Raw genomic sequence first — 12,656 nt, forward strand, 5'->3', positions numbered from 1 at the left:
TCTTTGCGCTCGCCCCCCTGTCGGGATTGTGTTGGTCGGGATCCCGGAGTCGGTATTCCGACCGCCGGGATTCCGTCCGGCGGTATCGCCTACTGATCCAATTTGACATGAATAGGGGCACCAGCAGCTTCTGCTGATTAAAATGATATGTGACATGCCTATATTCTGTGTGTAGCATTTTGTAAGCAGATACAGCCAGTGTTGCACACAGTATATAGGCATGCTGCATATCATTTTAATCAGCAGAAGCTGCTTGTGCATCCTAGAGACATAGCAATGCAAATAAAATGATTTTTCATAAAACAAAAGGGGCCCGATGTTATCAGAGCTGGCCGGGAGCTGCGAGCTGATTCATGCCAGGCATCTCCTGCTGCATGGCACATTGAGGCAAGATTTATGAGGACACATCTGTATCCAAGCAGGCAGGGGTCACAGTGTTAACAGCCATATGAGTGCTGTGTGTGAGTGTGTTGTTTGCTCAATAGTGTTTTGCATATGTGTATGGGGCATTATGCGTGTCATATGTATAAATGCATTAATAATGTTCAGCAAATGTGTAAGGGGCACTATGTGTGTCATTATGTGTATAAGGACATTAATAATGTGCAGAATATGTGTAAGGGACATTATGCGTATAAGGGCATTAATAAAAGTTGGCATAATGTGTAAGGTGCATTATATTTATAAGGACATTAATAATGTGTGTCATGTGTAAGGGGCATTACTGTGTGGTATTATGTGTATAAATACATTACTAATATGTGGCATTATGTGTATAAGGTGCTCTACTGTGTGGCATTATGTATAGAAAGGACACTACTGTGTGGTCTAATGTGAATAAAGAGCAGTATGGTGTGATGTAATGTGAATAAGGAGTAATTCAGTGTAATGTATTGTGAAAAAGGGACACTACTGTGTGGCGTAATGTATAGAAAGGGCACTACTGTGTGGTCTATGGTGTGGTGTAATGTGAATAAGGAGCAAGTCAGTGTAATGTAATGTGAATAAAGGGCACTACAGTGAGGAGTAACATTTATAAGGTGGTACTACTGTGTGATGTAACATGAATAAGGGACATGATAAAAGGGGCATGATCAGAGGCGGAACTAGCGGTGGTGCTAGGGGACACCAGCCGAAATCTTGCCTAGGGCATCATGTTTGTTAGGGCCGGCTCTGTGTAGCAGAGTGTCAGGGCCTTAGGCTTGCACTCAGGTAGCAGGTGTCAGGGCCTCAGTCTTGCACTCGGGTAGCAGGTGTGTCAGGGCCTCACTCTTGCACTTGGGTAGCAGATGTATCAGGGCCTCAGTCTTACACTAAGCTAGCACTGTATCAGAACTTTAGGATTGCACTTGGGTAGAAAAGTATCAAGACTGCCCAACCTGCACCAAGAGCCATTACAGATACACCAATGCAGATTAGCCTTCTTTATACTTTTTGTTTTATGAATGAATTTGATAAATCATGCATGGTTTCTATCTCCCATCATAGTATGAGTGCTCTTCTAAATATCTATCTATCTATCTATCTATCTATCTATCTATCTATCTATCTGTCTGTCTGTCTGTCTGTCTGTCTGTCTGTCTGTCTGTCTGTCTGTCTGTCTATCTATCTATCTATCTATCTATCTATCTATCTATCTATCTATCTATCTAATAAATCAGTACATTATTCCTGTTAACTTTATTTCTAAAACAAGACAGCACACCCAATGTATTTAGAAATAAGACTTTAATAATATATTTGTTAAAGGATGGAAGGTAAAGTTGGAAAGTTGCCCTGTATTTCATTTATCTACATACAATTTATCTTTTCCAGACTTTTATTTATTCAAAGAAATAAGCAGCAGAAACTGTATGCAAACACATAATGCTGTTTACATAGGAAAATGGGTAAGAGACAGGACCTACAATATAACATAGTTGCCACTTTACATTTCTACCTTAATGATCTACAGTAAGTGATCTGTCTAAAGTTCTAGATAGGAGTTATGCAACAGTCAGCTGCTGTAGAACTACAAGTCACAACATGCCAGGCCAGCCAGGAATTGTGATTCCAAATAGCCACCGGTTCTCTATGACTTCTGTATCCCCTTTCTTCCATGCACTTGTATCTAACTTCATTTCTTTCAGACTTTGCTTACACTTGTATTTGGTGCTGATTGGTTCTTTCATTATATGTTTCACTTCAAAGAGGTGTGAGAGGAGAAATGCTCACAGTCCTAACCACACGTATCCTGCTAATATCAATTGATCGGATGAAATTCTTAAGAATCACTTGCCACATTTTCACATGTCCAAGAATGTCTAGAATAGGAGACAGCTGTGTGCTAAACGTCTGCCCCTCAGAACCATAAATAACAATAATGACTGGTTGTTTGAGATACAGGAATGATATTTCCTTTCACAAGAAACCATGTCGCCAATTATCTGTAACTTAAAATAAAACAATCATAATTGTTATAGGAATAAAAATGATCTTTTTATTATAGAACCTGACAGAGTATTACACACACCTGATGGTTTGTGTGCTGCACCGATGGTGGGTGGACTGGGCATGTGCAGTAGTCCCTCACATAGCCCCCATGTCAATCATGCTGCAGCAGCGGAGATCGTTCTATAAAGAGGGGGGCGGGGTTGGTGTCTCCCCTGTTTTGTATGTGTGCCTTGGCTAGGTTCTATGCCTTTCGACATAGATTTCCTGGCTCCAGCAGAGTGATGTTTTCACAGTGTTCCGATGCTGCATCCTTGGATACCTCTTCCACAAGTATATTTACACACAGCAGCTGTGTCCAAAGGTGTAGCCGCTGTGTGTACTGTGTCCACCGCTGAGCCAGGCCCGTAGTTTCATGTTTATTCATTTATATATTGCATCCTTTTTGCGACAGACTATTAAACCTTAAATACAATTTGCCTTATATTAAAGAGCTACTAGTAACAATCAAGACTATGGCCCTCATTCAGGTTGGACCGCAAAACACGATCCAACTGCAAAAATTACTAAGAGGATGAGCCCGCATTTTCTGTGGGTGCCCCGCAGAAAATGCGACCGCCTCTGCCTGTCATTCAGGTACAGGCGTTCGCATGGCTTGGAGGCGGGGCGAGGGGTGATGTCACACGCAGCCACTGCGATCACTAAAATGGCAGCATAGGCAGCATATTGGGCGGGCTTGTGCTGCGATGGACGGCCCCCAGCATGCGATCCAAAGGATTGCAAATTTTGCTACTTAACAGAGTTTGCAATCCTTACTGAATCAGGTCCAATGTACAGTCTAAAGGGGGGTACACGCGGAGAGATCCATGCTTAAAATCTAAGCAATCTGATGCGTCCCCGTGCATCGCTATCGCCGGTGCTAGATCGCGCTGTGCTGAGAGTTGTGTGCTGAGCAGTGACTGACAGATCACTCAGCACACATCTCTTTAGTTTGTACCCCCCTTAAGAATGTGTTAGAATGAGATATATTTGACATAAATCTGTCTTATATGGGGGAAAATGTGTTTCAGTGCACAGCAATCTTCCTGTTTATAAACCTATGTAAGAATATGACCGAGAGTTGCTAGTGTCAAGTGAAAGATTGTAGCCAGCAACAGCACCATATTAACCCATGGCCAGGCCTCTAGGCCTCAGGTATTTTGGGCCCCCTTTGGCACAATCTTTCACCTCTCTACAGCTGACATATGGGAAGCAGAGCTTATGCCATCATTTACACTCTCAGTATGCACACTGACCCTGATACACAGTTGATATAAAGGGGTCTATTTACTAAGTCTTAGAGAGAGATAAAGTGGATGGAGCTAAAGTGCCAGCTTATCAGCTCCTAACAGTCATTTTTCAAACACAGTCTATAACATGGCAGTTATGAGTTGATTGGCTGGTACTTTATCTCAGTCCACTTTTTCTCTCTCCATGGCTTACTACTGTAAATAGACCCCAAAGTCTGCTGACCTCTTTTCTCACAATGCAGTCGTTCTTCCTTTTCTTTTCTCTTTTTAAATAGTGATAGTTCATTATTGGTCACTGTAGCCCCTCCCCTCAATTGTCTCAAAACATGCCTCAGCTGATTATGAGTGTGCCTTGCTACGGCATAGGGTGTAAAGTGCTTTTAACCATTGGAGTTCTAGGGTACATGTAACAGTGCCTCAGCAAAAAAAAAAGACTAGCCCCTAGTCTCTGCGGGCCCCTAGGCTTCAGCCTAGTCGGCATAATGGGTAAAACAGCCCTGGCCAGCAATAGCTTTGTACACAACAAAATAACAATAGTACTGTGCATGGCATTTCATAGTTTCTGTATTTTGGTAAGGACATTTTTAGATATACGTGTGGCTTATTAGATCACTTAGATTGCAAGTTTATTTGCCCTTCAAAAGAGACAGGAGCTTTGTTTTTCGCAGAGGCGGGACTATCAGACTGTATCAGGGCCGTGGAGTCAGGGCAGGCAGTGCCTCCCCTGTCATTAATGATTAAAATAATACAGAGAAGATACTTATGACACATATTTTGTGTTATAAGTATCAACTTCATATTATCCTAATCATTTTAGTACCTTAAGTTGGTTTGGGAGGCACTGATAGCAGTGCCTCCTCATGGCAATTGGAACAGGATTAAGCGGGGGGCGGGGCCAGGCACTTGGGCTGAAAAAGACCATTAAAAAGAATGGTGAAAGCAGCAATTTTATAAATGCTTCATTGACAGGGACACCACGCCCCTGTCTGCGAGGCAGCTGTGATTGGACAGCCGATCCAGTGCTGGATCCGCTGTCCAATCACCCATAAGCGGTGGGCAGAAGTGGCAGCGGGACCTGGCGGTGACTGGCTTTGGAGCCGTCCGGGCTATAGCAGCGGGGGTCCTGAAGGCAGTGGTGGTGTGTGCGCGGCGGCGGTGACGGAGGACAGCGCTCTTCACTCTCCCTCCCTGCCTGCAGCAGCGGCACTGTCCCGGACACCCAGGTGAGACAGGGGGCCGCTGGGCTGGGTATTGCACTGATTTTATATATATATATATATATATATATATATATATATATATAAAATCAGTGCCTCCCCAGCCTATGATCTCACCGCACATCACCGGACTGTATATACAATGTATGTTTTCATGGACAGTCAAGTATTTTGTTACAGAGCCATAGCGGGGCGATAATGCACCCTGGGCTGGCTCCATCCTTCCAAAATGTGACATCATGACGTAACAATGAGGGGCCTGAAATTGCCTGAGTGCCTGCTGCACCCTAGCAGGGGCGTAAGTTCATCCCAGTCGCTCAGAGGCGAGTTGGAGTTTTGTGCACCTCCTTAAAAAAAACAAGGGAAAACAAATATGGTGTGTGTGTGTGTATATTACAGGGTATCCGTTCACATGGTCGACCATGTTATGGTCGACAGTCATTAGGTCGACCACTATTGGTCGACATTGACGTGGTCGACATGGACGACACATGAAAGTGGTCGACACATGAAAGGTCGACACATGAAGGTCGACATGAGTTTTTTAACTTTTTTTTCTTTTGGGAGAACTTTTCCATACTGTACGATCCACGTGGACTACGATTGGAATGGTAATCTGTGCCGAGCGAAGCGGTAGCGGAGCGAAGGCACCATGCCCGAAGCATGGCGAGCGAAGCGGTGCACTAATTGGGGTTCCCAGTCACTTTACGCAAAAAACGACACCAAAAAAAGTTAAAAAACTCATGTCGGCCTTTTCATGTGTCGACCTTTCATGTGTCGACCATTTTCATGTGTCGACCATGTGTCCATGTCGACCATGTCAATGTCGACCAATAGTGGTCGACCTAATGACTGTCGACCATAACATAGTCGACCATTCATACCGGAACCATATTACAGTATATAGACTGTGCTCTCAGCCGGTCTACAGAGATCAGAGCCCGCAGTGAATTGGCAGGGCTCCAGCTCTGCTGTGATATAGTCATCTGCAGCATACAGAATTTGCGTTCATCGGCGGGTTCAATCACACAATCCGGCAGCAGTGGCCGCTGCACCACCACACAGGCTCCTGGAACAGAGATGATTAACTCTGCAGCAGCAGCAGCAGCGGGTTTGAACACAGAGCTCTGTTGTAAGAGCAGCAGTCACACTTGGCTCATGCTGCGAACCACAAAAGTGCTGCTGTATATGCAGGTGCCCCATCTAGGTTTGAAGCCCAAAGGCAGGCGTCTCCATTGTCTCTGTGAGTTACGCCCCTGCATCCTTAGTATGCGCCGATGGCTCTGGGGAGGTCCTCCAGCGTAATTACAAAGTACCCTACAAGCATACTTGCCTACTCTCCCGGAATGGCCGGGAGGCTCCCGAAAATCGGGTGACCCTCACGGCTCCCAGGAAGAGCAGGCAGGTCTCCCGATTTCAGGGGTCCTCTCTGCCCGGCCGCCCACTTAGCGAGTAAAGTGGGCGGTCCGGGCAGGAGATGACGCGATTACACAGCGGGGGCGTGGCTTACATGACGCGAATCCACAGCCATGCCCCCATCCCACCTCCGCCACGCCCCGTCTCGCCTCTGGCCCGCCCCCCCCTCTAGACGTAACCTCACTGCCCGCCCCCCTGCTGAGCCCACCTGGCTGCTCTCTCCCGGAGAGAGCAGCCTAGAAGACGGCAAGTATGCCTACAAGACAAATACAGGAGCAACTTAGGCATTGTCGGTGCCGCCCCTCAGGTGCAGAGCCCTGCTTAGTTAAGATAAGGCAGCAAGCGTACAAAAAATAACCATTTCGGGGCCCTGTAATTGAACTGAGTAAATGTTTTAACAAGGACTCATGGGAGGTCTGGTGCCAACAAACATGGTAATTCCAGCTCCAGCGTTTGATCACATTGCTTTCATCACAACAGTAAATCAGAACAATGGCACAAATAAAAGACATTTTATATGGGTAAAGGAAAAAAACAAACATGCTTTGGAAAACTATAATACAAAGGCACGTTTCATCTCTAAAATAGTTACTATCAACAAAGTGGTAAATAGTATTGTACTGTGGTCTAGCAAAGTGGAAACTATATCGTACTCAGACTTGGCAATCGGTATAAAAAGCCTTTGGTTTAATAACCTATGCTTTAGAATGAAAATCCCTAAATAGGACTTGTTAATATACTTCCATTGGAGGTCTGGGCCTGAAATGGCAGGAAGAACGACAGCTGAGAGAGACAGAGGAAGGATCACTACAATAGACACCACTCAGTTATCTGACGCATTGCTCTGCATGCTCCAAGAACTGCTGCTGTTTCGAGATCGGGAAGCTCTTTGGAAATCGGGTCTTCTCACCTCTGTATAATAAAAAGGGAAATTTTAAATGAGTTCCATGTGACATACTGTATATATGTGTAGTAGTAAAGATAGAGCCGCAACTAGACATTTAAGTGCCCTGTGCCAGAAAAAGCAGCGGTGCCCCGCCCCCAATCCCCAATTTTCGTGACTGGATAGGAGTAAGGGGGGGGGGGGGGTAATATAAATATATATATATATATATATATATATATACATATATACATGTATTTATAAGGGATACAGTTATGTGACCACATTAACGACCCCTGTATCCTGCCCGCTCACAATCCGATCCCGCCCAGCAGCAAGTTAGAAGGCAGGCTCCGGCTATGGGACAGAGATCTGCACTCTGTGCAGCGCACCATTCACCCACATGTAGTTACGACCCTGCTCTCTAATTCTTTCTTTTATGATTAATCGTGTCCCAGCTGCTATATTTGGCACAGTACACTTGATGATGCAGAGGCATGCATAGTTCCATTGGTCAATACTCTGTAGTCCGTTTGTATGGGTGAGACAGAAGCAGGGCCGAATTAAGGTTTGTGGGGGTCCAGGGCAACACACTTGTGGGGGCCCCCATACCAACCAGAACTTATGTCTACCACCACCCAAGCCCAACATATACCCGGGACAAAGTGTCAGGGACAGACAACGATGCTGCAGAGGGAGCACTGTGGTACAGATATTGCAGATTGCAGCTCAGTTTACCGGTGGCGGCAAATTGCTCAGGCACAGTGGCCGCACAGCGGCTGTGTGGCCATACACATTGCGGTTGCATCCCAGATGGATGAGACAGCAATGTGATTGACAGGCGACAGCGTTGTGGGATGGGGTTACGGCGTTGTGGAGGCGGTGCCGGAAAAACGGGTGCAGAATGGGACCGTTTTCGGCGTGGCTGTGTGACATTACACGCATCTGCTTAGAAACAAAAATGGCCACTGACCGCCTGACATCAGATGCGTCCGCAATTCGGGGGTGTGGCTTCACTCATGCTGGGTGGCTTTGCCCTATGTTGGGGCGGTCCAGCATGTGCAGAGATGAACACAGATCTGTCTGCGTATGCAGCAATCTGTATTCATCTCTGAATAGCCCCCACTGCGCAGGATAAGGTGGTGGTGAGGGTAGGATAGGAGCAGGGCCATCTTAAAAGGATTGTAGGCCCTGCAATCGATGCACACCCTTTAATGAGAACTAATTAAAAAAATGCATAACATGCCCCTGGCTGTCAGCATTCTCATTGGTGAATAGCTCCAGCCATCCACCAATCAGAGTGCTGACTGCCTAGTTGCAGGCTGGGAGGAAGGTACAGAATGCTGCAAGAGGGCACCTATTGGCCCCACCAGGTGTCACTGACCCCGGTTCCGCCACTACAGAAGTGTCTGATTTTGCCCTCACTACCTGCCAGGGGTCACTTGGAGCTAAAGGCCCCCATACATTACCTATGGATTCTGGCAATGTCCCAATCCCCTGACGACCGGATCAAGGAATCTGGACTATTAAACATCTTTATTCCGTGATCCTGACTGAAAACAGTCAGGATCGGCAAATCTAGGATTTTTTAAATTAAGAATTTCCCAATTCCCCAATGGATTGGCAGTTTCAGTCAAACTGGGAAATTGGGAAACGGGGCTCTGATGTATTGGGGCCTTAAGTAGTTTATGACATGTCTAATGCCTCTTGGCTGGGAGAACATAGTTGGAAATCTATGGCCTAAATGCTGAGCTACTGTCACTGGTAAGACTACTTCACAATCATCCTCCCATAACATACTCCCCATAAGTACAGTAGTAGCACCAAAGACTATAAAGATATGTTTAACTGTTTTACCACGTGCTAGTTATTTTTTTAGTACTGCCCTAAATTATCAAATCATATGAAGGTTATTATGTTGTGGTGTACTATTTGTGTGAGTTGCTGTAAGAATGAATACCCCTAAATTGTAGTACTGTAAGTATTGTACATATCCCGCAACAACAGAACAGTACTTATTGTGAGCTGGCAGAAATCCTATTTCACAGGTAACATAGAAACATAGAATTTGACGCCAGATAAGAACCACTTGGCCCATCTAGTCTGCCCCTTTTTTTTTTTTATCCTTTAGTGATGAGCGGTTTTCAGATCCTCGGGATCCGAACCCCCCCGAACTTCACCCATTTTACACGGGTCCGAGGCAGACTCGGATCCTCCCGCCTTGCTCGGTTAACCGGAGCGCGCCCGAACGTCATCATCCCGCGGCCGGATTCTCGCGAGATTCGTATTCTATATAAGGAGCCGCGCGCCGCCGCCATTTTTCACTCGTGCATTGGAGATGATCGTGGGAGGACGTGGCTGGCGTCCTCTCAGTTTCTATGTTCAGTGGGCTGCAAATTGAGCTGCAAATATCTGTGCTCAGTGTGCTGCAAGTGCAATATCTACGTTCTCTGCCTGAAAAACGCTCCATATCTGACTGTGCTCAGTGTGCTGCAAATATCTCAGTGTGCTAATTGCTTTATTGTGGGGACTGGGGACCAGCAGTATTATATAGTAGGAGGACAGTGCAGAGTTTTGCTGACCAGTGACCAGTGACCAGTGACCACCAGTATTATACGTTCTCTGCCTGAAAAACGCTCCATATCTGTGCTGCATTGTAGTATATAGTAGGAGGACAGTGCAGAATTTTGCTGACCACCAGTATAACTATATAAATAGCAGTAAGGTACAGTAGTCCACTGCTCTACCTACCTCTGTGTCGTCAAGTATACTATCCATCCATACCTGTGGTGCATTTCAGTTTTGCACAGTTTGCTGACCACCAGTATAACTATATAAATAGCAGTACGGTACAGTAGTACACTGCTCTACCTACCTCTGTGTCGTCAAGTATACTATCCATCCATACCTGTGGTGCATTTCAGTTATGCACAGTTTGCTGACCACCAGTATATACTATATAGCAGTACGGTACAGTAGGCCACTGCTCTACCTACCTCTGTGTCGTCAAGTATACTATCCATCCATACCTGTTGTGCATTTCAGTTTTGCACAGTTTGCTGTCCACCAGTATGTAATATATAGCAGTATAGTACAGTAGGCCACTGCTCTACCTGCCTCTGTGTCTTCAAGTATACTATCCATCCATACCTGTGGTGCATTTCAGTTTTGCACAGTTTGCTGACCACCAGTATATACTATATAGCAGTACGGTACAGTAGGCCACTGCTCTACCTTCCTCTGTGTCGTCAAGTATACTATCCATCCATACCTGTGGTGCATTTCAGTTTTGCACAGTTTGCTGTCCACCAGTATATAATATATAGCAGTACGGTACAGTAGGCCACTGCTCTACCTACCTCTGTGTCATCAAGTATACTATCCATCCATACCTGTGGTGCATTTCAGTTTTGCACAGTTTGCTAACCACCAGTATATAGAGCCAGTTTGTGCAAGGAGAGATTGATTGCTTCTTTTTTGGTGGGGGCCCAAACCAACCAGTCATTTCAGTCACAGTCGTGTGGCAGACCCTGTCGCTGAAATGATGGGTTCGTTAAAGTGTGCATGTCCTGTTTATACAACATAAGGGTGGGTGGGAGGGCCCAAGGACAATTCCATCTTGCACCTCTTTTTTCTTTAATTTTTCTTTGCATCATGTGCTGTTTGGGGACAATTTTTTTGAAGTGCCATCCTGCCTGACACTGCAGTGCCACTCCTAGATGGGTCAGGTGTTTGTGTCGGCCACTTGGGTCGCTTAGCTTAGCCATCCAGCGACCTTGGTGCACCTCTTTTTTTCTTTGCATCATGTGCTGTTTGGGGACTATTTTTTAAATCTGCCATCCTGTCTGACACTGCAGTGCCACTCCTAGATGGGCCAGGTGTTTGTGTCGGCCACTTGGGTCGCTTAGCTTAGCCATCCAGCGACCTTGGTGCACCTCTTTTTTTCTTTGCATCATGTGCTGTTTGGGGACTATTTTTTAAATCTGCCATCCTGTCTGACACTCCAGTGCCACGCCTAGATGGGCCAGGTGTTTGTGTCGGCCACTTGGGTTGCTTAGTTTAGCCATACAGCGACCTTGGTGCACCTCTTTTTTTCTTTGCATCATGTGCTGTTTGGGGACTATTTTTTTAAATCTGCCGTCCTGTCTGACACTGCAATGCCACTCCTAGATGGGCCAGGTGTTTGTGTCGGCCACTTGGGTCGCTTAGCTTAGCCATCCAGCGACCTTGGTGCACCTCTTTTTTTCTTTGCATCATGTGCTGTTTGGGGACTATTTTTTAAATCTGCCATCCTGTCTGACACTGCAGTGCCACTCCTAGATGGGCCAGGTGTTTGTGTCGGCCACTTGGGTTGCTTAGCTTAGCCATCCTGCGACCTTGGTGCACCTCTTTTTTTCTTTGCATCATGTGCTGTTTGGGGACTATTTTTTAAATCTGCCATCCTGTCTGACACTGCAGTGCCACTCCTAGATGGGCCAGGTGTTTGTGTCGGCCACTTGGGTCGCTTAGCTTAGTCACACAGGTACCTCATTGCGCCTCTATTTTTCTTTGCATCATGTGCTGTTTGGGGACTATTTTTTAAATCTGCCATCCTGTCTGACACTGCAGTGCCACTCCTAGATGGGCCAGGTGTTTGTGTCGGCCACTTGGGTCGCTTAGCTTAGTCATCCAGCGACCTCGGTGCAAATTTTAGGACTAAAAATAGTGATGTGCACCGGACATTTTTCGGGTTTTGTGTTTTGGTTTTGGATTCGGTTCCGCGGCCGTGTTTTGGATTCGGACGCGTTTTGGCAAATCCTCCCTGAAAATTTTTTGTCGGATTCGGGTGTGTTTTGGATTCGGGTGTTTTTTTTACAAAAAAACCCTCAAAAACAGCTTAAATCATAGAATTTGGGGGTCATTTTGATCCCATAGTATTATTAACCCCAATAACCATATTTTACACTCATTTCCAGTCTATTCTGAACACCTCACACCTCACAATATTATTTTTAGTCCTAAAATTTGCACCGAGGTCGCTGGATGGCTAAGCTAAGCGACACAAGTGGCCAACACAAACACCTGGCCCATCTAGGAGTGGCACTGCAGTGTCAGGCAGGATGGCACTTCAAAAAAATAGTCCCCAAACAGCACATGATGCAAAGAAAAAAAGAGGCGCACCAAGGTCGCTGTGTGACTAAGCTAAGCGACCCAAGTGGCCGACACAAACACCTGGCCCATCTAGGAGTGGCACTGGAGTGTCAGGCAGGATGGCACTTCAAAAAAATAGTCCCCAAACAGCACATAATGCAAAGAAAAAAAGAGGCGCACCAAGGTCGCTGTGTGACTTAGCTAAGCGACACAAGTGGCCGACACAAATACCTGGCCCATCTAGGAGTGGCACTGCAGTGTCAGGCAGGATGGCACTTCAAAAAAATAGTC

At 45.9% G+C, this 12,656-nt stretch overlaps 1 protein-coding gene across 1 annotated transcript in view; it reads right to left on the bottom strand.

The window, feature by feature from the left end:
• Nucleotides 1-6,850: 6,850 nt before the first annotated feature.
• LOC135050615 (keratin, type II cytoskeletal 80-like) overlaps nt 6,851-12,656 on the bottom strand; it is a 117,731-nt gene continuing 111,925 nt past the window's right edge. The window contains exon 9 of the mRNA XM_063957056.1: nt 6,851-7,264. Within this exon, the coding sequence (XP_063813126.1) occupies nt 7,176-7,264 (89 nt within the window). The 3' untranslated portion in view covers nt 6,851-7,175. The remainder of the gene's footprint in view (nt 7,265-12,656) is intronic.

Source organism: Pseudophryne corroboree, chromosome 2 (genome assembly GCF_028390025.1).
Source record: "Pseudophryne corroboree isolate aPseCor3 chromosome 2, aPseCor3.hap2, whole genome shotgun sequence".
NCBI lineage: Eukaryota > Metazoa > Chordata > Amphibia > Anura > Myobatrachidae > Pseudophryne > Pseudophryne corroboree.